This window comes from Ursus maritimus, unplaced genomic scaffold, assembly GCF_017311325.1.
Source record: "Ursus maritimus isolate PB19 unplaced genomic scaffold, ASM1731132v1 scaffold_2, whole genome shotgun sequence".
Classification (NCBI taxonomy): domain Eukaryota; kingdom Metazoa; phylum Chordata; class Mammalia; order Carnivora; family Ursidae; genus Ursus; species Ursus maritimus.
The window spans coordinates 65,559,018-65,585,664 of NW_024424452.1; the positions used below are offsets into that span (position 1 = coordinate 65,559,018).

At 42.6% G+C, this 26,647-nt stretch overlaps 1 protein-coding gene across 7 annotated transcripts in view; it reads left to right on the top strand.

Annotated features, from left to right (window-relative positions):
* The window catches only part of SDCCAG8 (SHH signaling and ciliogenesis regulator SDCCAG8), a 226,519-nt gene that overhangs the window by 49,244 nt on the left and 150,628 nt on the right, over positions 1-26,647 (top strand). For 6 of the 7 annotated variants that reach the window (XR_005836324.1, XR_005836323.1, XR_005836322.1 and 3 more), the window contains 4 exons: positions 402-587; positions 9,154-9,292; positions 17,464-17,616; positions 26,113-26,247. Coding sequence is in view for 3 of the 7 variants with exons in the window: in XM_008694795.2 (XP_008693017.2) it covers positions 402-587; positions 9,154-9,292; positions 17,464-17,616; positions 26,113-26,247 (613 nt within the window). In the remaining 4 variants the exon portion in view is untranslated. The remainder of the gene's footprint in view (positions 1-401; positions 588-9,153; positions 9,293-17,463; positions 17,617-26,112; positions 26,248-26,647) is intronic. The other variant, XR_005836325.1, reaches the window with a different exon arrangement.

Genomic DNA, 26,647 nt, shown 5'->3' on the forward strand with positions numbered 1-26,647 from the left:
TATTAAGGGTTAACACTTGGAATCGGGTATTTCCCTCAATTCAAGGATGTTGTGTTATGTTGCCTTGACTTAGGATGTGTGTTTTATTTTTGATCGGTGGGTAGTATAATGGAGACGTATCCTTTGAAAACAGAGCTGATATGAAGAGGCAGACTAATCTGTGTTAAAATCTTACAAGAACTTGGGCTAATTATTTAATATATGCAGCTCTCATTTTACTCAAAGTGTCAATTAGGGTAACCTCACGTTTCAGGGTTGCAGTACGACTTAATTAGGTATTGTAAACAGAGCTCCTCCTAAGGTAAGTACCCAGAAATGATAGTAGCAGTTGTCTCTGGAATGATAGAGGGGACAGTGGTGTGTCTGGTCATTTGCTAGAACTTTTTTCCCCTTCTTTTCAGGAAAGACCTAGCTGAATATCAGAAGAATTGTGAGGATCTTAAAGAGCGGCTAAAGCTTAAAGAGTCTCTTCTTGCTAATATGTCTAACCGTGTTGGTGGCCTTTGTTTGAAATGTGCTCAGCACGAAGCTGTTCTCTCCCAGACCCATAACAATGTTCACATGCAGACCATTGAAAGACTGACTAAGTAAGTACGCTTCTCTATCTACATGGAGGCTTCGCAACGTGCAAAATCGCGTCTTTACAGGAGCGGTGTGTTCTTTCACCCCCATGCTGTCTCACGTGGGATTGATGCTGAGCTTCAAATAAATGGATTTTATTTTATTTCACTGGAGCTTTCTTGAAGACCTGTTTCTTGTTCTAGGTGGGTTCTGGCAGCTGTGTGTGACCAGGTCATTGGAACAGTAATTTTACTTCTCTTGGCCTTGGTCTCATCTTGACGTGAGGGAATTGAAGTAGATAACCTTTACAATTCTGTTCATGTCTATGAGTCTATAATTGCAAATCCAGAACTATTTGTAACAAAACTGAGTTTGAGCAGAATTCTTTTTTAAAATATTTCTTATTTATTTATTTGAGAGAGAGAACAATGAGCATGGGGGTGCAGAGGGAGAGGAAGAAGTAGACTTCCCGCTGAGCAGGGAGCCCCATGTGGGGCTCGATTCCAGAAGGCAGATGCTTAACGAACTGAGCCACCCCAGGGCCCCTGAGAGGAATTCTTTTGATTTTGCCAACTCTTGGATTTCCCAGCAGAAGTTCAGGTAGAGTGAATTTTTATCATGTCTTCATCATGTGCCTGCTGTGAGGAACATTGCGAGTGCATCGGAAGAAGGACCCTTATAGCCACTACCAGTATTTGAAGATCAACTAAGGACAAGTTCCAAGTGAGCTTTCACGCAGTCAGGTTTTCATCTAGGCTGAGATACTACAGTTCTCTGTGTACATTCTTTTTGCCCCATCATCACTGTTCCAGGGAAGCCTTTTCCTGTGAAAAGGTTATCCTGTGGCATTTGAGAATTGTTATTTAATACACCATCCAGTGGTGATCTATAGTGTGTGTTCTCCTGTGGCCCCTACTCTTCTCTATGCTGTTTGGGCTCGTTTAAATAGCGCAGACATCACCACCCCCAAGAAGTATTCTCTTGCCAACCTCATCCGTCTTGTCCTCAACCGCCTTAGGCTCCTTTCTTCTATGATTTGATAATATATTGTGTATACTTGGAGGTGATACCTGGGATGTGTTTATTTCTATATCCCTGGCTTCCGGCAGAGGACCTGGCCTGCGGTAGACACTCAGTGAGTGTTTGCTGTTCATAGGGCAAGGCATTTTGGCAGTCAGAGTTCCTCCAGTTGGAACTGGTGTGAAGAATGGAAAGACTTGGTCGTTAAAGTCAGACCAATTTTACCCCAGTGTTTTAACCTTTGGACGAATCACTTCTCTGATTCTGGACTTCTCGTGTTTGGGGGAATAATACTATGTGTTGGGATTTTCCTGGGGCACTTAGCCTTGTGGCAAGAGCACGAACTGCCTAGATTCATATTCTCGTTCTGCTACCACCTGCCTGTGTAACCCCACGAAAGTTACTGAACCTCTTGTGACTCAATTTCCCCATATTTAAGATGGAGATAAAAGTACCTACTAGCATTATTTTGAGGGTTCTTTGAAAGAATACCTGTGCAGTGCTTAAAAAAGTTCCTACCAAATAATAAATGCTCTATAAGTATTAAGACTCCTCTGTACCTCTCTTACTCCAAAAGCAATCAAAATGTCTGGTAGCCATGGTTTCCATAAATAACTAACCTATTGGTTGTTATATAGAAACTGAATTTCTCCAGTAAGAACCAACTGGTAGTTTTATGATCTGAGCTGATGGTCCTGCTTTTTGTTAAATATTGTATTAATTAAATATATTATTAAATTATTCTTATATTTCACATAACTATAAAATTTTAAAGTATATATTAAATATATTTTCAGATCCAACTGCCATATGGCAAACATTTATTATATACCAAGAACTGTGCCAGGCAGTTTAAAAACATAATCTTTTTTAACCTTAGTAAACATTTGCAAGGTAAATATTATTACCCCCATTTTGCGGCTAGGAAACTGGGGCTCAGAGAAATTAAAAATTTGCCTGTTTACATTTGAAAAAAAAAAATAGAGCCATACTTCACAAAAACAAATTCAAGATGGTTTAAAGACCCAGATATAATTCAGTCTATAAGAGCATTAATAGAAAATTATCTTTATGGCTTTTGGATAGGTCAAGTCCTGAACTGGTATGGAAAATGAATGCCATAAAGGAAAAAAATTATACATTTAACTTCATTAAAAATAAACTTCTTATGGATGTAATGATACAAATTGAAATTAAAAGACTGGAGAAAATATTTGCATGTTACATAACAAAAAATTGGTACACAATCTAAAGAACGTCCTTTGAAACAAACACAAAGGACAAACTGCCCAGTTGCAATGTGGATAAAGAATAAGAATCGGTGAGCAATTAAATAGGAAGATGTCAATACCCGAGAAGGTATTCACTCTGTTATTATTCAGGGAAATACAGATTTTCAAAAAACCAACCCCTCAAATTGGTGAAAATTAATGAGGTTGATAATGACAAGAACTTGGGAGGCCGTGAATGAGCTAGTACTTTCACATACTGCTGGTGAGAACTGTAAGTCGATACTACTTTGTAGGGTAATTTAGCATTATCCATTAATAAAGTGTGTATTACGTGTTTCAGAATCTACCCGAAAGAACCTATGTACGTGCACGATGGGGCCATTCTAGGGAATGCTTTTGCAGCATTATTTGTAGTTGGTGTTGTGATAATTTGCTATGATAAGAAATACATATTTTGGTCTTCATCTCTAGTTCCTGGGACAGAGCTCCTAAAATCCCTCCTGAAATGTCCTAAATGATAAGAACAATAGGAACATCGGTTGTTATATTTGGTTTCTGTCCCCTGCTGGAATAGCTCTGGAACGTCAAGGTGAAAGGGACATCTTCTGTTATTCTTACAACTGAGTTTACGTTGATGAGATGACTTTTGGAAACCCACTAAGGGGGGCGGGGGGCTGGTTGCCAGGGGAACCATCCCTGTGATTAGAGGATTAGAACTTTCAGCCCCTGGAGAGTGGGCAGGGACTGGAGATTGAGTTCAATCACCAATGGCTAATGATTTTATCAATCATGCCTGTAGAACCTCCTTAAAAACCCTAAACAATGGAATTTGGAGGGCTTCTGGGTTAGTGAACATACCCAGGTGCCGGGAGGGTGGCGGGCCCAGAGAGGGCACGGAAGCTCCATGCTGCTGCCCACACGCTGCTCTGTGTGTCTCTTCCCTTTAGCCGTGTGTGAGTTGCATCCTGTATAGTAGTTGGGGAGCAGTAAGTAAAGCACTTTCCTGAGTTCTGTGAGCTGTCGTAGCAGATTATCAAGGCTGGGGAAGGGGTCACAAGAACCCCTGACTTAATGGCCAGTTGTTCAGAAGTACAGGTGACTTGTGGTGGGCACCTAAAGTGGGGGACAGTCTTACGGAACTGAGCCCTAACTTGTGGGGTCTGCGCTGACTCCGGGAAATTAATGTCCCCATTGAGTTAGTATCAGCTGAGACTTAGAGAATTGGTTGGTGTGGAAAATGCGCACATCAGGTGTCAGAAGTGTTGTGAGTACAGAAATTGTGGAGGAAAACAGGAAGTGTTTCTTTTAGGTGTGAACAGCCTAAATGTCCTTCGAAGGTTTAGATAAAATATGTTATGCACAGTGAAAGAAGAAAAGAGTGAGGTAGGTCCACATGTACCGATGGAGGATTAAGCTCCACAATATATTGTTGAAGGAAGAAAATAAAGATGAAAAACACGTGTGAAATGAAACTCATTTGTATTTTTAGTTTTTAAAAAAGTCCATACCCAATCAAGTACTATGTTTTTTCTCCAGGTTCCTACATAGACATAGAAAAAGGTTTGAAAGGATGAGCACCCAAAATTTAACAGGATTACCCCCTAACTGTGTTGGTAATTACATTTACAAGGAAAATGTAATGAAAAATTCATTTAAAAAGGGCAAAAAGCATATTCAAAGTCACACAGATGAAGAGAGGCAGAGTTTAACTAAGTGGTCCAGCATAACCCAACAAATAAAAGACAGGGTTTTTTTCCCCTATCGCCTTTCATAGTATCCTTGTAGGTCATGAGAAAAATATCTTAAGAGGAAGCTACAATGTTTACATTGATTTCAAGGTTGGCAGTCAGTTAGAAATTAAATTCTTCCTTAGTTATATATTCCTTTGTCTCTGTCCTACATTTTACCTCTTTGCCTTTTAAAATAAATGTCTAGTAGACGTTCGATTTTCTGCTTTGTCAGCATATCATGAGCTCGCGTTCTGCTTTCCTAACAGAGCACAGTGGAAGGCTCCTGCTTTTACTATCAGTGAAACCTTTGTCTATAGGATTCCTTTGGCCTCAGCTGGTGTTTAGCTTCTTTCAACTTATTAATGCAGAATGCTGAATATGGAGTGTTATGCTGCCTTGGAAGAGTGGCCAGCACTTTTTAGGTCTGGATTTCTAGTTTTCTGCATAATTAGAAGCCTGGACCCTCAGTGAGCTGGATCACAGACTTTCCTGCAGGACTCTAAGATGGAATTTTAAAAATTATATCCCAAATATGATGAATGCAGAGAATCTCCTTGATTCTTGAAACGTGGCATTGTGACATGGGCTGGCAGTTCCTTTGTTGAACTTTTAGCACAGAATGTGTAAGATATATGACAGGAGTGACTCAATCACTGGAAAAGGACAGGATCAGGCATGACCTGGAGACAGACCACTAGGATGTTTGTGGCGTTGTGTTAGGACCATAAGGACTTTTTGGAGAGTATACTTAACAACTGTTGATGACGTTGGATACATTTCAAAAGTTGATTTGAAGTCCTCATAGTGTTTCTGACCTGCCTTTCACTCAGGCCTCATTATGCCTTGAGGTAAGTAAGAGCAGCGTAACTTCTCTTTCTTGCATAATGATCAAAACACCTTCAAAGGATCATCAGGATGGAACTGCTCTGTATTAGATCCTTTTCTGTAGCTCCTAGTGCCTTGGAGAAGTTTCAGAAGGAGAACTGATTACTGTTGTACTATCCTGGGACTTCAGTCCCCTTGTGAATTTTGAGTGGGTCTTGGCAATGTGGTGTGTAGTTGGCTTTGAAAGACTACGGCAGGAACTTCCCAGAAATGAGGAACAAGGAAATGCTGTAGTCAGCCTTCCAGACTTGCTTTTAAAAGAAGGAATAATACTAATGGTGCTAAATGATGCCTGAAACTGCTACTCACTGTGGAATAACTGAGGAATTTCAGGCATTTCTTAGGCACCCTGTCTTTCAAGATGAAGCTCATGCATCTGTATCAGACCGCCTCTGCCTTTTCCTTATTTTGAACATCCGACCCAGGTTATTCAGGGACTTTCTCAGTCCTTGTTGCTCCGATTGTTGCACTAATTCCTTCAGTACTGCACACTCGTCAGAGGGCTCATCCCGGAACTCGCACCCGGGGCCCGTGCCGCGACTTGTGCGTTAGGTGCTCTTCCGCGGATCATTTTGGTCGTGGAATGTGGCGGCATTGATGCTGTGTTGCTTGCTCTGCCTCGAAAAACTCCTTGATGACCCTTCCATGGTGTTCTTGAAGCACTAAATCTTGTCTTAGTTATATTTAAGGAAATTGATGATTTGATAATGTTAAAAATAGACGCCTGTATGTAATTACAAATGCATCTCATTTTAAGTTTTGAAGTACTTCACCCTTCCATGGTGTTCTTGAAGCACTCGCAGACCTTTGGCCGTTGCAGATGGTAATTTGGCGAACTGCCACCTCACACTCCCATTGGTAGGTCCTCTGTATTTTTACAGCTTCCCACTGGGAGAAGCGCGCTCGGGCCTGGCTCTGGGCGGGGCCTGTGGACTGGGAGCCCTGGAGCAGGCCTGCAGCTGCCTGGGTAGCTCTCCTGGGTGGCTGGGATTGGCTGCTCCTGAGGGCTAGACAAAGCGGAGTAGCGCGGGGCCGGGGCTGGAGAAGCGGAGCTAAGTCAAGGAGGTGACCTAGGAATGCGACTGGAAGCAAGACCTCGTGTTGAGGACAGGGCTGACATGCCCAGAGCTGGGTCTGTTTCAAGTGCTTGCTATTTGGATATGGGCTGACCGAGTTGAAACAAAGCAAAACAAAAAAATGCAGCGACTGAGGGGATAACCCTAAATTATCAAGATGGCTTCCTCTACCCGCCAGTGTGTGTGCAATGTAGGGATCTCTCTGGAGCTTCCCAGGTGGTCTGAGGGCCGCCTTAGAGCATGTGCTACATTTCTTTTCCAGAAAATTGGGAGCGTGTCAGTCCAGTGGCCGTACAGATGTTTAGTATCATCATTTCATGGGCTCACTGTCGAATGACGATGAGCTTAGCAAGACATCAGTATTTGGGGGTGTTTATCTTTGATGATTGTCTGTCGTCTGAAACTTGATGAGCTGATAGTCTGAAAAGTTTTTGAACCAGAACAACTAAACTTTTTTAGTCTCTAATTCTAAATAGCCTTGTGACTTTTTAAACCTAGATCCTAAGATATTAGACCTGGGAGGAGTTTTACTTTACCTTTTTTGATGCCTCCTCTAGCAGAGTCACTACTCGTTTGTTCCGCCTTTTGTCCTTTATTGCCCTGAGTATCTGCTAACGTGGCAAACTCCTCGGCAAGAGGACGTACTGAAAACAGATCAAGTATATTAAGCGTTAAGTGTCCTGTAAGCAGCAGATTTGTTCGATTTTGGCCCTGTCGTAATCTGTCAGCATACTATCAACACTGAGCTTTTCTGTTAATTCTTTTTAGTTGGAACCTTGGCTTCAGTGAGGGCATGGTGTCACAAAAAGATCAGAGCATCACTGAATGCTTTCTCAGTCCGACTTAACAACTGTAAGAAAGGTGACGAGCTGATGCCCATTTTGGCTTGCTGTCCTTAAAGAGCAAATTTTTATTTTCTTTTAGAGTCCTAGGTTCTAGTTGGACTGCAGTTCTCAGTGAAGCTGGTCCTCTTTTATGTTACTTTTCTGAAATGCAAATAAATATAAATTCCCTAAGCCTTCAAATAATCTGTGACTTAATGAGAATGATTTAACCTTGCTTTGATTCTTCAACTCACATAACCATTGTGTTTGATTATATTTGATCAAAATAATTAACTCCTTTTTCATTTCCTTTAGAACAAAAGAATTAAAGAGTAAATTATTTTTCTCAATTCAAAACACACCAGGAAATTCTAAAGTGAAGATCACTATGCTCCCATGAATTTTACGATAATTGAAGCAATTCTTTTTTTTTAAACAAAATGTCTTTTATGAAACTTAATAATTGTAACTTTGTTCGTTATTACATATTTCTTAAAATATGAGTGCTTTCCAAATACCACGAATAGTTTAAATTATTTAATCTTTAAGAGATTTTTTTTTTAGGGGCGCCTGGGTGGCTCAGTCCTGCTTCTCCCTCTCCCTCTGCCTGCCACTCCCCTGGCTTGGCTTGTGCTCTCTCTCTGTCAAATAAATAAAATCTAAAAAAGAAAAAGATTTTTTAAAATCGAGTCACTGGTTAATTCTAAAGGCAACTCAAACTCAGAGATTATAACCTTTGAAATTATTTCTCCTTAGAGGTTGCTAAACTTAAAAAAAAAAATCAGAGTTGGCTCTTTCCTGGTAGTTTAGGACTTGGCAAAAAAAAAAAAGAAAAAAAAAAGAAAAGAAAAAGGAAACTGCAAGCAGTTACTTGAACTGAATTTGAAACCACAGTTTAGAACTTGAGCTCTTCAACGAAGTGTAGACTAGCAGACAGAGCTGTCCAACTTACATTATTTTTGCTTTCTGTGTATAGAAAGTTTCCCACCTCATTTTCTCTTTGGTCTACTGGTCATTTTTATCCAGTGGATAAATTCCAAATATCTTAAAATCTTCTATGGGATTTATTTAACCCATGAGATTGGATCTTTGCTAGTTTGCACACCAAAATGTTCTGGCATCTGGTTGCATTTATCCCCAAGAAATAGTTAGCTTAGAGGACTTCTGAGAATTGCTGACGAGGGTGTGAGGCCAGGCAGCGATCAAAGCTAGCAGGATGAGATTTTGTTAAATCCTGCGTGTTCTCTGCGTGATCAGGGCAGTTGAGGGATTCAGCAGTCCTACGCATTGAAAGAAGAAATGTGTTCCTAAGTAGGTGAAAGACTTTAATTGAAAGAGAACGGTGGAAAAGAGGGTTGTGGAGGAAGACGGACAGGAAAGGACCTATTTGGTCAGACAAGAGGGGAGTCGGCAGTGTAGACAGGACCTTAGTAGCCCCTGAACATGTTAATTTCTGCTTTGAGGTAGAGTCCCCACCTTCTCTGTCTTATTCCTTTTTTCCCCAGCCCCCCCCTTCTAATTTTTAAATGAACTTCCTTTTTTCTGGGCTTTACTTTGCAGCGCACAAATGGGCCGTCCTCCCCACAATAGGTTATTGTCCTTCACAGTTTCAGCCCTGCCAGGAATGCCCAGCCTTTCTGGCCGCTCTGCCTGCCCCTTGGCCGGGGGGTGGGGGGACAGAGGTTCTTTCTCTCACGTGCTTTACGACGTGCTGAGCTGGTCCGCCCAGGCTCTTCTTCCACGACGTGCTGCCTTTCCTTTCCTGGCTGACGAATACGCGATCGTTTGACCATTTCTCGTTTGCATGTTCTCGTTGTGCTGGCAGGGAAAGGGATGACTTGATGTCTGCGCTGGTCTCCGTCAGGAGCAGCTTGACGGAAGTGCAGCAAAGAGAAGCCAGTGCGTACGAGCAGATGAAGCAGGCCGTGCAAGTGACCGAGGAGGCCAACTTCGAGAAAACCAAGGCAAGTTCCGGAAGACCAAAACGAAGGCATGCCGTAACTGCCCTCTTTTCTTTTCCAAGTATTTCTGTGGTTACTCTTCCGTGACTAAATTCTTTCTTCCGAACACACGAAATGAATACCAATCTGTTAATATTCACTTTGTGAAATGAAACAGATTTACTGGTAGAATTCTTCTTCCTCTGCAAATCTTCCTGTTACATCACTAGTCAGAGGCTGTAGTACCACGTGGGAAAGTGCTTGGAGAGACTTGCACGCTTCGTCTGCTCATTTGCTGATAATTTTGAACACTGGGAAAACCGTAACGCATTCGCATGGGTTCACGTATGACGGCCGACCAATGCTTCTCCCCCGTGCCTGGGAAATGCTGAGAACATCCAGACATGGCACAGATGATAAATAATACATGTGTATCGAGTAGCATCCTTGGCTACGAGTGGGTCTGGATCCCCGGGGGCTAAGTCACACTCCTCGAATGATAGTGACCGTACTCATTCACACTTCACCATCGGGCGGTTTTGCCAGCATTTTGAATCACTGGAGGTTCTTGCTGATTCATTGCTGTGTTTGGGGGCCGTGCCTGAGTCCACTGAAGCTGCTGTGTGTTTTCCGTGGACACACTAGCCACGCTCCTAGTAGCTAGTGATCGCTGTACTGGGCAGTGCCGATGTGGAACATTTCTGTCGTTGCAGAGTCCTGTCGGATAGCTTTGGCCTACGCCATGTAGTCCATTTTGGACTACAGAATTCTTTGTTTTAGAGGTTGTCCTGCCTGCACATCATAGGAGTTTTAGCAGTAACCCTGACCTTTATTAACAAGATGCCAGTAGCATACCTCTTCTTCCCCAAGTTCTGGCAACCAGAGATGTCTCCATACATAGTCAGGGGTTCCCATGGGTGTGTGTGCATGTGTGCATGTGTGTGTACATGTGCATGTGTGTGCACGTGTGTGCATGTGCATGTGTGTATGCGTGGGCATGTGTGTATGTGTGTGGGGGCATGTGTATGTGTGTATATGTGCATGTGTGTGCATGTGTGCATGGGTGTGTGTGGGCGTGTGTGTGCACACATGCATGGGTGTGTGTGTGTGTGGGCATGTGTATGTGTGTATATGTGCATGTGTGTGCACGCATGCATGGGTGTGTGTGGGGGGCATGTGTGTGTGTGTATATGTACATGTGTGTGCATGCGTGCATGGGTGTGTGTGGGCGTGTGAATGTGTATATGTGCATGTGTGTGTGCACGCGTGCATGGGTGTGGGGGGCATGTGTATGTGTGTATATGTGCATGTGTGTGTGTGCACGCATGCATGGGGGTGTGTGGGGTCATGTGTGTGTATATGTGCGTGTGTGTGCACGCGTGCATGGGTGTGTGTGTATCTGTGTGTGCTGAATTACCCCCAGGTAAGAACTACTCCCCATTATGTACAGCATTCATCAGTATTTTATTATTCTTCCTTATTTGTTTTTATCTTTCATTAAACTTTTTTTTCATTCATTTATTTATTTATTTAGAGAGTGTGCACACATGTGTGTGCGAGTGGGGGGGGCAGAGGGAAAGAGAGAGAACCCCAAGCAGGCTCCATGCTCAGCGCAGAGCCCAACACGGCACTCGAGCTCATGACCCTGAGATGACCCTTGAGCCAAAATCAAGACTCAGACACTTCACCGACTGAACGTCCCAGGCGCCCCTTTCATTAAACTTTAAAATCTCTGATAGGAAGGAACTGACCCATCTTGATCACTGGTAAATCTTTAGTATCTTGCGTACTGCTTGGCATGTAATAGGTTCTGAGAAACTATCCACTAACTGAGGGAATTGTCATCTATTTTCAGTAACACTCTAGAAGTCTTTTATTCTTATCTTTCCAATTTAGCCCCGTGGCCAGTGCCCAGTGGAGGCTCAATCACACATTTTTTTCCTATCTCTGCTTTCAGCCCAGCAAGTGTTGCTGAAGAAAGGAGAACGAATTCCACAGGAGACTGACGCTGGTCACCGTCAGTGGTTAGAAGTACTGCTTAGCAGTTCTTTTCTTTGCAGTGGCCACCTTCGGTACGGTGGGCAGGAATCCCACTTTCCGTACTTGCCCACTCCACTGTTAGTCCTCACTCGGTGACCGACCTGTGTTACTGACATCGCAGCCAACTGACAAGAGCCCCTTCAGCAGCTTCTCCTCCGTCAGACGTGTCTCCCGCTCATTTTTCCTTGCTTATCTGGCCCTCTTACTTCCCAAGATGAAATCTCTTTCTCTAAGTTACTGAGATCTCTTAGCCATTTGTCCTCACATCTGCTTGTATCTTCGGTCCTTCCCTCCCTGCTGTCTCCCCCCTCAGCCGATCTCCAGCTGTTATCCTTGTTTAAACAAACAACAGGCAGCCTTTACGTGATCAGCGTCCACTTCCACGACTGACTTCTCGCCACCATTTCACCGGCAGACCTTTCGGGAAGAGTGTGCACTGTTGCAGCCTTCTGAACGCACTGCAGTCAGCCTTGCAACGAATTGCAGTCTGACTTCATGCTCCTGAATGGCTCACTTAATGGGCACCAGTCACTTCCTGATTACTAAGCCCAGTGACCTCATCTCCGTCTTCGTTCGACTCCCAACTCTGCCGTCTTGGAAGCCATTGGCTGTCCTATCAGAACATGTCATCTTCCCCCTTGATTTATCGGACATTTACTCCTGTGGGTCCCTTTTGTATTGCTCTTATCTACTCCTCTCCATCTCTTCTCACTTGTTTTCCACAAGCCTTCGACACAATCAGTAGTTCCAGCCTTCCACCCATGTTGTCCTCGTTGCCGGGAGTTTGTCTCTCCTGTCATGTCCAAAGCACTCCCTGCATTTGAACACCCCTGCCTTGTGCCTTTAGCTCTAACAGCTCTCTTGAGCACCAGACCCACGTTTCTTGCGGCTACTAGACCTCTGTATATGTATGACGTTCCATTAGCATCTGAAAGCCTACGCAACCAAGTGACTGCTGCTCTCCATTTTCCTGTCCACAGTCCTCCTTCTCCCATTGTCTGTATTCTCTTTCTCGGATAACAGCGTCCTCATCTCGGCAGCAGCCCTGGCTTGCAGCCTTTAAAATATCGTGGCTCCTTCCCATCTCGCACTCTCAACATCCAGTCAGTGGCCAAGCTATCGCTCTGTCTCTGGGGCTTTGGAGTCCCCTCCTACACTATGCCCACCCTTTCCATCCCAGTTCAGGTCTACAAAGATGATTGCAGTAGACTTCTGTTGCTCTTGCTCAGGCCTTTCCCAGTTCCGGCATGTCTTTCCCATTGCTGCCAAAGTCCGCCTCAATTGTCACTCTCCCCGTTCGAGTAGCTCCCCTCTTGCAGTAAAAGAAAAGCATGACCTTCCAGTTCTTTCACAGCACGGCCCCAGCCTAAGTTTTCCAGACTTATTTTTCACTGCCCTCTTTCATACAACCTGTGCTGTTTCCTGAATGTGACTTACAAGGTCAGGAATGTGACCTTCCTCAATGTGACCATCAATTTGCTGACACGATACACTTACAGCTATTCAGCCTTGGGGCTCAACCCAGGCGGCAGTCTTCCCCCAGAGTTTGCCCCAGCCCTTTCTTGTTTCAATTAATCTCTTCCTCCTCTGTGTTCCAACTGAGCTGGTATCATTTTAGTAGCTGTTTACATAGTTCTCATCACCAAAAGACCTAATTTTTTAAAATATTTTTAAAAAATTTTATTATTTGACAGAGAGAGAGAGCGCACAAGCAGGGGGAGAGGAAGAAGCAGACTCCACTGAGCAGGGAGCCTAATGCAGGGCTCGATCCCAGCAACCTGGGATCATGACCTGAGCCAAAAGCAGACACTTAACTGACTCAGGCACCCAGGCGCCCCCACCACCAAAAGACTTTAAAAGGCACATCTCTAACATCTATCATTGTATTCCTCACATGGCCAATGTTTGTTGAATTGAATCAAAGTCGATTGTTAGCTTTAACTATGAATGTGGATTTTTGTAATTAGTGCATTAAAAAGTTTAACAGAAACTATTGTGTATTGCGAATCTAAAGCATTTTTCCTTGAATTAGTAATCGTTCAAGAACTGATTCCTGTGCAGTTTACAAAGTACAATGCACGTCTACTAGAGTTTATCTCAGGTATGTTAACACATAACGGGAATTTTGCTTTTTGAGAGTAAAAAAGAAACATGGCATCCATGTTTTAATTTTGAAACCAACTACTTGATTGTGGAACTGATGAAAGTACTTTGTTCTTGTAGTTCCTTGACGTTTGTTGCCATCTAGTGTCCCCGTTTGCACATTGCATGCTAAGTAAGTGCACAGGAGGAATTAATTTTACGTTCTGTATTTACATTGACGGTGGCAGTGAAAACACCTGAAGATTTTATAGGGCACTAACCTGTCACACGAGAAAGCTGTCATGCTGTGCATAGATTCAGCTGTGACACCACCGTGGCTCAGACTCTACTCTGCCACTTTTTAGGTCTGTGATCCTAGGCGGGCTACTTAATGTCTCCGAGCTGCTCTGAGGGTGCAAAAGCAGAGGTTTTGCAGGGATGCTTTGGTAAAGCTACAACATGAAAAGGTTCACCAGGTCTCAGACCTGCTTGCTTCTATTTAAAGAAATTGTTGGCTTTGGCATAAACTTATCATGAGTGCATCTATGAAATAACCCTCCAAGGGAAGATTTAAAAAAAAACAAAAACCCAGGAGGTTGAATAAATGCCCCCCAAACTTTTTTTCCTTTCTAAATTGTTCTTTTTCTTAGACTACAGCAGAATCAAAAAGGCAAAAATTAGAAACAGAAAGTAAAAAGATCAAAACATTTGGTCATTTGATTGCAAGCCCAGGCAGAGAGTATAATGCTTTTTTTTTTTTTTTTTTTTTTTTTTTTGAGAGAGAGAGAGACTGTGTAAGTGGGGGGTGGGCAGAAGAAGAGGGAGAGAATCTTAAACAAGCTCCACGCTCAGCAGGGAGCTTGTCACGGGGCTTGAACTCAGGACCTTGAGATCATGACCTGAGCCAGTCGCTTAACCAACTGAGCCACCAGGTGCCCCATTGCTTCTTGGTATGTACACTTTTTGCCATGAAACAGAAACAAATTATAAACACCTTGAAAATGGGAGATAGGTACGGCCTGACTGGTTTCTAGCAAGCAAGAGTTTATAATTTAAAAATCAATAGTTATCATTATTTGTAAGTTAAATGCTTAAAGCATGTTGACAATCATTTTAGTTTTGTGGGTTATAGTTCATAAAAATAAAAAAATTTTCATAAGTTTTTTCATGAATTTTAAATTTAATTTTTTAAGTGTGAATTTTGTTATTCCTCATAAGATCTTTAATTCTTGAACTGTGAATTCTTCAATCACAAGGATTTCTAGAAACCTAACCCTAGCACTTGGGAAGGATTTTCGTATGTCCTAAAATAGTTTTCCTATTTTAAAAAATTGAGTTGACTAAGATGTAAGTTTGTTTCAGAAAATGTTTGACCCCATTAAGACAGTAGCACGTACTTGTTGGTTTAATAAAACTAGGGCTGGGAATATCAAGTCCAACAAATTATGTTTTGAAAAATGTGTTAATGTGGCCAGCACAGAATAACCACAAATAAATTTCCCAGAAGAGAAAAGGTCCCTTGAGGATTGAGTCGACTGGGTGCAGGAATAGTGTAATTCCCTCAACTCCTCAAAAGCTACAGCCATTTCCACCAAAAAGGGGTTGTGCTCAGGAAAAGAAAGAAGCCACCCTCTTGGGAACCACTGGGAGAAATGGCAGCTGCAGGCCCCAGATCATCTTGGCCTCTCTGAAGACCCATCAGTTAGCTGTAACTGACCATTTACTGACGTCGCTTGTGAGAATTCAGTTACGCCCTTATGGAATGGATAGACGAGCAGCATCAGGGAATACTGGATCAGCTGGGACTCTGGAAACTGGGCGAGGGAGCCCTGGAATGAAAAGGTAAAGCTTTGGGGCACCTGGGTGGCTCAGTAGGTTAGGCGTCTGCCTTCTGCTCAGGTCGTGATCCTGGGATCCTGGGATTGAGCCCTGAGTCCTCCTTGGGCTTCCTGCTAAGTGGAGAGCCTGCTTCTCCCTCTCCGTATGCCACTCCCCCGGCTTGTGCTCTCTCATGTGCGCGCTCTCTCAAATACATGAATTTTTTTTAAGGTAAAGCTTTAATGGAAGGAGTGTATAAACATTTGTTTAGTTCCCGTTGACCTTCTAGTATGTGAGTCCATGGTAAGAGAGCTGTCTTTAGAAAGATTAAATCGCTTCTCTAAATCCAAGTGTTACTGATCCTTCATATTTTCTTCATTGGGACCAGGCATATATATTAAAATCAAGACAAATAAAAGTCCATGCTTTCTCATCATTACCTCTCCATGGTGGCCAGTCCTAAGAGGGAGAAGCCTTTGGCAATGGTTTTAAGTGATTGAAAACTTCTTGCCTTGTACTTCGTACTTTTCGTTTATATCATCTTACCGTGGCATTAGGCCTCTTACCCTGTCGGGATCATTTACTGTTCCGTGTTCCCGAACTGACTGAATTCCTGGAATGGATTCTCTGGTTGCCCTTCAGGCCATGCTGTTCGATCTTCAGCAGTCCATTCCGCTGTTCCCGTGCTCAATAATATTGACTCCTGAGTGTTTGTTCAGTGAAAAAGCTTCTGATTGGAAATGTTGGTTTATAGTCCGTAATCATTTTATTCTTTCATGCCACGGGTATTAGATCTGTGAAAGTTATGAACACTTTTATTAGGTTCACATAAAATATTTTTCACAACAGCAACCGTGTTCTGAAGCACAAAACTCTCACATTCATAATATATCATGCTCCATGGGCTTAAATTATAGGAAAACTATGCTTTTTCACTTCTTTTAAGATCTAATGGAAAATTTTATTTTACAGACATTCTCAACTAGAATTAGACTTGGGACCAAGTCCCTAGGAGAGTCATTTCTCAGTCACTGGATGTGTTTGTCAGTGAATCTGAGACACTTGAGTTTTACCCTCATATTTTATGCCTAGGAGTGCAGAAACTTTCCAGAAGAATTTGAAAAGAATTTAGGGTTTAATGGTTTCCAGATGAAGAGAAGCAAATTCATGTGCCCCGGGTTATTTATTGTCTGTGTTTATTGTAGCTTTCACCAGAGGGAGGCAGAGCTATGCATGAAACTTAGTGTTTCCAGAGGCCACTTCCCTCACCGTTAACAACAAATGTGACTGTCGGATATCTAACTCGATACACCCTTACACAGAGTGTAGGTCCTATGAGACTTGGGTTTCTTGGGTTCCCAATCCAGGGAAACATAGAGGTTGAATGAACGTTGGATATGGGAGAAAGAGCCACTGAGATCGGACTAAGACACCACAGAATGATTCAGATTTTCTGTGTCAAGCACGTTATCTTTCTTGCTTTTTTTTTTTTAATTGGGATTTTGAAATTAGTTTATTATTGGGTATTTTGCATCAAGATACTGTGGCTGTAGTTAAAAGGAAGTTAGAAAATTTTTACTTCTAGAAATTCAGAGTGGGAAATTGAGACTAAAGAACAATTATGGACTTGTAAATTACCAGCAGTGAAAGGTGGCTCTTCTCATGTTATAAACCTAGGTAGTAAATGTTGTTTTGAGTCTTTCTTTACCCAAACTTTTTATTATCACCTAAGTTTTACTTTTGTTATGTTTGTAAGGAGAGTGAACTAAGTCTCATCTTAGTTATATTTAAGGAAACTTGATTATTTGATAATGTTAAAAATGCATCTCATTTTAAGTTTTAAAGTATTTCACTAATTTTTAAATAAACAAATGAAAGGTTAGTTAAATTGGATACTTATATATTTCATTTAGTATAAACATGCTATATAATTGAAAAATATTAGAACACTTGATTGTTCTGATGCCCTTTTTCAAAATTTGGACTCATCTGTGGCCTTCATCAGGGTCCATTAACCTGAATTTTCTTAGTTGTTTAGTTGATACAGCCTTAATTATGAAAATTGAAATATGTGAGTAAATGTAACATTTGAATAGTATTTTAGATTGTAATTGGTATTGACAAATATAAAATTATTCTAATGGGCTTTCCAGTGAGTTGTGATGATTTAAATAAAATTAAAGCTTCATTGTCTCATTTTCCTCTTATTTTTTGCAAATTCTAAGGCCCCATTTCACTCCGTCTTACTCTGGCAGGCTTTAATCCAGTGTGAGCAGTTGAAGAATGAGCTGGAGAGGCAGGCAGAGCGACTTGAAAAAGAACTCGCGTCTCAGCAAGAGAAAAGGGCCTTTGAGAAAGAGAGGATGAGAACGGAAGTAACAAAAGAAAGGGAGGACATGGAGTCAAAGGTACTTGCGGATTCCGTTTGTTACCTGCCGAGGCACAAATGTTTGTAGATGGGACGCCTGGGTGGCTTGGTCAGTTAAGCAGCTGCCTTCGGCTTGGGTCATGATCCTGGGGTCCTGGGATCCATCCAGGTCCTCCTGTTCAGCAGGGAGCTTGCTCCTCCCTCTCCCTCTGCTGCTCCCCCTGCTTGTGCTCCTGCTTTCCCTCTCTCTGTCAAATTAAAAAAATATTGAAAAAAAAAAAGGAAAAAAGAAATGTGTGTAGGAGATGTCACTGATGATGCTGTAGGCTGCCATTCTTGAACAAACGCTCAATTTTAAAAACCTTGTTAGTAGTCATTTGCTTATAATTTAGAGTTCATAACAATTTTCCATTTTTCCACCTGTTTCTTTTTTTTTTTTTTTAAAGATTTTATTTATTTATTCGACAGGATAGAGACAGCCAGCGAGAGAGGGAACACAAGCAGGGGGAGTGGGAGAGGAAGAAGCAGGCTCATAGCGGAGGAGCCTGATGTGGGGCTCGATCCCGTAACGCCAGGATCATGCCCTGAGCCGAAGGCAGACGCTTAACCGCTGTGCCACCCAGGTGCCCCTTTCCACCTGTTTCTTAAGAAAAGCTATATTCTTGGCCCTCTCCTAATACAATAATCAATTCGATTCCATGATAGGAAATTGTAAAATTATACTTCAGTCCCAATTCTGTTTGATTCCTTCTCTCATGTTTGTCAGAGAAAAGCAGGTGCTCTGCAGATACCCAGATTTTATTTCAACCTGGGCTAAATCCAGGAGAGATGACTCCCCCACCGTATCCTCCACTCTCAAATTAGACTTGTAGAAGATGAAACACATGTAAGAAACCAAGTAACCAAGAAAAAGTAATTATGTACACTGTACAAAGTAGGTTCTGACAAATTGCACAATGAATAATGAACATAACCAGATGAGCACATGGAAGGAAGAAAGGAAAGGCAAAAGGAACAGCTAACGTGAAATGGGCAGTGTTTGGAAAACAGTAATAAACTAGAATACAGAATCGAAACCTAGCTTTGAAGTTGCTTCTGCAATGGGGGTGCTGGGGTGGCTTAGTCAGTTAAGTGTCCGACTCTTGGTTTCAATCAGGCCATGATCTAGGGGTCGTGAGATGGAGCCCCGAGTCAGGCTCCATGCTCAGTGTGGAGTCTGCTTGGGATTCTCTCTCTCCCTCTCCCTCCCCCTCCCCCAGCTCACACACTATCTCACTCTCTAAAATAAATAAATAAATAAATCTTTGAAGTTGCTACAATAGAGTAAAACTGAGCAAGGTGGGGTCCATAAAATAACCAAAACAGCTGTTACATGTTTTGTTTTGTTTTTAAAGCAACTCGCAGCTTGTACCCTGAATATTGTGTTATTATAATACTCCAGTGTGTGATAATGACATTAGTCAGCACATATCTACTGAGTATCTGCGATGTGCAAGGCAATGTATAATCCTGAGGATATATAAAGAGAAAAATCACAAATTCTGTCCAGGGGATTTTAAGTCTTATGAGTATCCAAGGCATTTACTGTAAACTCCCTTGTCTGAGCCTTTAGAAAAAATGGCGCCTCTCAGGACCCTACTCTACGTCAACCTAATCGTCTACCTTCTCTGGCCTGGATGGGCGATCTGAGCCTTGCAGACAGCACCACTGTGCCTCATGGCCTTAGTGTCCATGGTGTTCCTGCTGCTTTCCCGCAGTCCCGCCATGCATTCCTCTCTCCCGTTCATTCCTCATTTAACAGGTAGTAACTGCAGGGCCTGGGAATGAGGGTGTCCCAGGACCAGGGCAGTCCTGCTTCCAAAGGAGGGGAGAGGAAGACAGTAAGCACAGACTTCTATAAGTGAGTTTGTAATCACCACTGTGATAAAGGAAGGAAGTACAGTGTGGGGTACCATGAGAATATGTAACAGGCACATCTGACCTAGTCCACGCAGTTGTGGAAGACTGTCCTATGAAAGAGATTTTGAAAACGAGACTCAACAGGGTTGCGTAGGAGCAGTCAGGTGAAGAGTTGAGGGGAAGAGTTTCAAACCCAGGGAAACGACAACCCACAGACTCGGAAGCTAAAGAGCATCATACTTTTTAGGAATTTAAAGAAGGCTCAGGTGACTGGAGCACAGGAAGTGGGGACAGTAGTGGGAGATGAGTTTGGAGTAGTATGTAGGGACCAAAGCATGAATGGCCTTAAAATGCATGTGAAAGATTTTCAATTTTATCCAAAAACTAATGGAAAACCACTGAACGACTTTAAATTGGGCAGTGTTATGATGCCATTTATATTTGAGAAGTACCATCTGTCAAGAGATTGGAAGGAAAATCAGAATAAATGCCTGGAGATCAGGTGGGAAGTAATTATCCTAGTCCAGGTGGCAATGATGGCATCTTGGGCCCATTTTCAAGGACTATTTTAAGTCACTTTTATTCTTCTCAAATTCTCTACTATACCATCGTTCCCCTCATTCTCAGCAGAGAGCCTTACTTACCTAACAAAGAAAACTGAAAAATAATTGTTTATCTTCCCCCTCACCTGTGCCACTTCAAGTAAAATTTCACTAGCATCCCAACCCTGTCAGAACAGGAGAAGCCTCACGATAATTCATTGCCCTCGCTCTGGGTCCCATTCTCTTCCTCCACCTCAGGGTGGTCATTTCTTTTTTTTCTTTTCTTTTTTTTTTTTAATTTGAAGATTTTATTTATTTATTTGAGAGGGGGGTGGGGCTGAGGGGGACGAGAGGGACAAGCAGACTCTGCACTGAGCGTGGAGCCCATTGCGGGGCTCTATCCCAAGACCCTGAGATCATGACCTGAGCCGAAACCAAGAGTCAGGTGCTCAACTGACTGAGCCACCCAGGCGCCCCTCAGGGATGTCATTTCTATTCGCCTCCCCTGCTGAGTCCTCTTATGAGGAGAATCTGCTCAAGTTTCTCTCATCGATTGAAAGAAACAATCTTCCAATCCAGTGGTTCTCAGTCTTGGCTCCACAGAGGCTCCAAAAATCTTACTGCCCAATCTGCATCTTAAACTGACATGTCTGAATGGCTGTGGGTAGGATCCAGCTGTCAGTATTTCTAAAGTTGTCCAAGTGATACCGATGTGCAACCAGGGTTGGAAGCCACCTCGGTAATCCCATGTCCCTCCTTGCTCTTCCCCTTAATGGGCACATTTCTTGAAAGGTTTGTCTGTACGTGTTGTCTTCATTCTCCCACCTCTCATTATGTTCACTGAAGCCCTCCTTGTGCTATTTTTAGGGAATATTTTTTAGTTCTTATTACCTTTAAAAGATTATCTTTCCTTGATTTCTTTGGATCTATATTCTTGATTTGAGAGAATGATGATGTGTGCCTTTCAGTTTGCTCTGAGTTTAAAGTAACTTTGAGACAAGGAAGGAAACACATCCAGAAAGCAGCTTGATGGAAAGTTCTAGAGTTTAGCAGAGAGCTTTAGATTTCGGGGGTTTTGGCATTAATGCTGCTTCCAGTTTCACGTATATGGAATCTATTCCTAAATCGTCAGCGCTCTGGTGAGCTCCCGAACCCGCTTTGCTTCCATCCCCCCTCTCCCAGGCGAGCCAGCGTTCATCCGGTTGCCCAGCCCCCAAATCTTGCTGGCATTTTTGTGTCCTTTCTCTCCCTCACCCTACCCATCATAAAGTCACCAAATTCTAGAGATTCAGGCACCTTGGAATTTTCCATTGCCCTGTCTGTCCACCTCACTGCTATCCATACCTCATCCCTGGATGATTTCTATAGCCCTAATCCCTCTCCTTGCTTCGAGTCTTACTTCCTTCTCATCTAAGCCACAGCCAGGAAGATCTTTCTCAAATGAACGTGTCAATATGTCAGTGTCTTGCTTTAAAATCCTTTCATGTCTCCCTATAACCCCTTGGATAAAATTTAGGATCCTTTAGCATCACATGAAAATTCTACATTTCTTTTCCTCTCTTTGGCTCTCCAGTCCCATCTCCCTCCACTTCTCTTCCTTGCATTGCCACCATACTGACCTACCTCACTGACTCTCACACAAACATGCCAATCTGCCATATGTGTTTTCATTTCAGGATTTTGCATGTGCTTTGCCCGCTGCCTAGAGGAATCCTCTGCTCGTGCCCTCTCTAACTGATCCTTCAGAGTTCTTCTGGTTACCACCTACTCCCAGAGATGAATTGAGAGCCTCTCCTATGGGTTCCTATAACTCAATTAATTGCAAATTCTTATTGAATTGTTTGTCTCCCCTAATCTATGAGTCCCTCGAATGTGTGGTTGGTTAACATCGTCATTGCTTGGCACATCCCACTCCCATGAAATGTGCTCCATATATATTTGTTGAGTGAATGAATGAATGTAGTATAAGGGGAAGGAAAAAGGCCCTGTGCCATTGGAAAGGTATGACTAAGATGTTTATTCAGAGGATCAGAACGGTGTGTGTCTGCAAGAGATCATGCAGCTTTTGTGAGGAAGGTGGCGTTTTAACTGAGTTTCCAAGTGTAGATAGGATTCAGAAATGCAGAGCATGGCGGGGAGGAATGCTGGCTATAACCAACAAGAGTGAGGCGTGGAGTGGGGGTAACTTTGTGAATTCCGTGTTGTGCGTGTGACAGAGAATGGGACCCATAGCCAAGACCAGCTGTGCTTTGCCCACGGTAAGCCTTGGCTGGCATTGAATCTCAAGGTCCTGCCTGAAATAAAGTGTCTGAGTGAAGAGCTGAGAGTGGTCCTAATGCTCAGGCAAGCGCTGTCACCAGGAAATGGCAGCAAGTGGCTTTGGAGTCAAAGGATTAAGAGTTGAATCCAGATTGACCTTTCTGTGACCTTGAACAATTCCTTGAACCTCTCCAAATTTCAGAGGAGTAAGTAATGGAGTTGATCTACTCAAGGAATTGGTAGGATTAAATGAGAACGTTTCAAAAGGCCTAATATACCTGGCTTAGAGTGGACATTTAATGACTTTTAGCTCGAGGCTGTTATCTTTCTTACACCGGAGAAAGAGAAGCTGCCTGATGGGATAGATTTCTCGGACCTCTGTACTAGTAAAGCAGACAGATTTGACTGTAAAGCCCAGCTTTACTTTTTATTCATTAGCTTCAGGGAACCTCGGCACATTCCTTAATTTTCTGAATCTCATTTTTTTTCCAACTGAAAATTAATTCAGTATAATTTGTCCTTCAAGGGGATGAAAAGAGAGAATGTGTATCACAGTGCCTGGCAGACAAAGTTAATCTAAGAGGGAGACTGAATAATTCATCCTAACGTTGTGAGAGCTCTGTGGTTTGAGCTAAAGCAAGCACGCCGCTCCCCACCCCCGCCCCCTTTCCGAGCAGTCAGGAAAGCTTGTAAGACTTTAGACTTTCTTCCTCTCTTTTTATTCTTTTTCTTCTTTCCTTTCTTCTGACTTGTTCTCATTAAATTTCCTGTGTGTGGGAAGCTCCAGGAGAGCAGATGTCTTCTACCTAGACAGATTTTGAATCATCCCCCCATGAACCACACTTGCTCTGAGTTTGTTTGTCTTCAGTTATGGTCCTTGGCTGCGCTGAGCCACTGGGTTTGTTAGTTCAACGGGCCATTTATCATATTTAGTGAGCGTCCCCTATGGTCTACACATTTTTTCAGTTGGTTCCCTTGATAGGCGTCCATGGCTAGAATCCTTCATCCTTGCACCTGGCCTATCAAGAATACCGCTTTATACCATGTTCAGGACCCTAGGGACTGCTTTAGCCCAGAGATCTCCATCCAGCTCTCCCAGCCTGGGTGTCCTTGTCTCTTGCTTGCCCCTGTCAAAGTTTAAAGGACTTACCTGATGTCGACGCCCTGGATATCCAGCCGTGTTGCAGCTGTCTGTGTTACTTCCGTCTCCGCAACAGATGTGGATGGAGAAGCTCCTGCAGTGTAATGTTGACTTCCAGATGGTGGGCGTGGGGAAAAAGAAGGTGTGACAACAGGAGCGGAGGCCTCAGGAAGTGGGTGACAGGAGGGAGCAGACAGGTAGTGGGCAGAGGAGAGAAGTGATGGGTGGCAGAGGGAGGGAGTCAGATGGAAGGAGTGTGATTTGTTACATGCTTATAATAGAAACTGACTCGGAATTTACAACGAGCAAGTGAATGTCTGCGTATTTACTTCAGAAACCACCAATGTTAATATGTTTCCCATAAGCTTTATCTTCACATAAGTATGATTTTTAGTAGCTGGTAATTAAAGTTCTCTGCTGTTGTATGGTTCCAGAAAAGCTGTAATCACATTCATAATAATGGATAATCATGAACTTGAATTTTTTAAATTAAGCATATAAATTAATCTCTTTATTGTTGCATTTAACTTCTTTCGACTTTTAATTTGGGGTTCAGATCGCAACATGCATTAGGATAGTTTGTAGCTTGGTATTAGTAAAAATAATTTGATGTGCAAATTAGATTTTTAGCCGGTCTTTTGATGATAAGAAGGACATGTAAACAACCATAAGTCAAATATACAATTCTCCACAATCCCCAGAAAAGTTAATTAATACATCTACCATTTAATTAGAAAATCGCTACCAGGGCTCATTATTTTCATATGTGTCAACTTGAGCTAGTTACATAATTCAAAGGCAATGTTGATTTTTATCACAAACTTTGCGTTATTGATTTCAGTTGTAAAACTGAATTCACACCCATGTCCATGTACAACAGTAGATTTACATACTCTTTCAATTTTGTTATGCACTCTTGTGTAACAGATTAAAAACTGATGGATATCTCTATGTGTTTCCCTCTCTAGGAAGGCAGCATTTCTTCTTCACTTTAAAGCTGCCAATACAAATAAGAAATTAAGAATCTAGGAAATTTTGACTTCCTGGAGCAGGGTAAAATGTAATTGCAAATAAAAAACTGTAAAGGTTAAATCTAAGATCTAGAAAGCATTTCTTACCCTGGGAAGAAAAAGTAAGAAGCTGACATTCATAGAGTGGATGGCTCCTCGTAGAAGCTGTTTATTCCCATGATCCGTTCAATCATCAAACATTCCGTGCCTCTTGAGGAACATGCCCTTGAGCACTTGTAGTCTAAGGAGGAACAGACAAGTAAACGGTGAGATAAGTGTGGGGCTGGAGGTACGCAGACGCTGGGGGTTGCCGTGCGGTGGAGATTTACAGCGGTGGCTGGGGCAGCGCCTGCCAGAGTCAGGATATGAATCCACCAGCGCTGTGTGGGCAGCAGTCCGTGCGAATGGGTGCCAGTCGCCAACAGCAGGCCTGGCTGTCCCAGGACACAATAGCTGAATAGCGACCCCGAGTGTGTGAAGGGGCTCCTGTTTTGTGCTGGGAGCTAGAGGTCAAAGCAACCTTCCTGACGACAGGGGATAATGGCTGAGAGGAGGAATGGCGGTAGCTAGATAATGGGAAGGCAGGTGGGGTTTTACAGCAAAGGGAAGTGCACAGAACCTCCTCTGTTGGTGTTGGGAGGTGGGGAGTAGGATCCACAGAACCCCAGTAGTTCTCTCTAAAGACATCTGCCTCTCCAGCTATCCCATCCAGTCCTTTATCCTCCCATGTGGGAGAAGGGTTTAAGATCTGCCTAATCTCTTTTTTTTTAATATTTAATCATTTTTTTAAGATTGACTTATTTATTTGAGACAGAGAGCATTGGGGGAGGGGCAGAGAGAGGGAGAACCTCAAGCAGACTCCCTGCTGAACGGGGAGCCCAACGTGGGGCTCGATCTCAGGACCCTGAGATCATGACCTGAGCCAAAAACCAAGAGTCTGATGCCCAACTGACTGAGTCACCCAGGTTCCCCAGACTTCTCTGATTTCTTGACATCACCTCTGAAATTTGTTCCTATCAGTCCCTTCCACAACTTATATGATTATCTATCACGTTAAGGTTTCAACCCAAACTTTGATTTTATCATCTTGTATGTGTTTCCCAAAATGAGGGTAGAGACCAGGGAATGAATGAGAAGGAAGTACATATTTAAGTCATGGGGGAATGGGTGAGTTGAGGAAGTGGAAAAATGGACATACCCAATCCACAGAGAAATGACTTAAAAGCGAACCCAGTGGCCATGCAGCGATTCCCATTAATTCAAGATTTTTTTTTATGTAGCATTATATTAGTCTCAGGTGTACAATATAATGAATCAGCAGTTCTGTGCATTGCTCAGTGCTCATCAAGATAAGTGTACTCTGAATCCCCTTCATCTGTTTCACCCATCCCTCCCCACCTCCCTCTGGGAGCCACCTGTTTGTTCTCTGTATTTAAGTGTCTGTGTTTTTTTGTGTCTTTGTCTCCTTTTTCCCTTTTTTTTGTTTCTTAAATTCCGCAAATGAGTGAAGTCATATGGTATTTTGTCTTTCTCTGATTTCTTTCACTTAGCATTATTTCTCTAGGTCCATGCATGTTGTTGCACATGGCAAATTCTCATCCTTTTTTATGGCTGAGTCATCCATGTTCTTAATGTTTATTTTCTCAAATGGCGTTATCGTTTAGGACTTTTATTTCCTCTTATAGATGTTTTCCCTGTCTCAAAATATTGCCCAACTGGAGGCCCAGGTTGAAAAGGTTACAAGAGAGAAGATTTCAGCTAGTAATCAACTTGAGGAAGTTCAAAACCAGCTTGCTTCCAAGGAAATGGATGTCACAAAGGTAGAGTGAGATTTTAGTTTATAATTTTTTCCTAATGTACAAAGCCCAGAAAGCCGTTTAGAATGGCAAAGTTTTGTTATTGAAGATGGTAAAGATCCACATAATGGTCATTAAGCCAGCATTTACTTATTATTGGCAGGCCCTCTGATGGGTGCTGCAAATACAAAAGACGAATTAGACACAAATAATGTCGTAGAAGAACTCAAGGTTAAGTGGCTGAGACAGACTTATCGATAAGCAAGTTTCATGGGACTTTAATCATTGAATATTTTCTAACTTAGGAGAAATGTTTGCCAGAGATCGTATGGGTTTGGTCTCCACAGTGATAGTAAAAAGATTTATTGACCACACGAAGAGTGTGCTTAACATAAAAAATTCTCCACCTCCCGTTCCTTTTCAG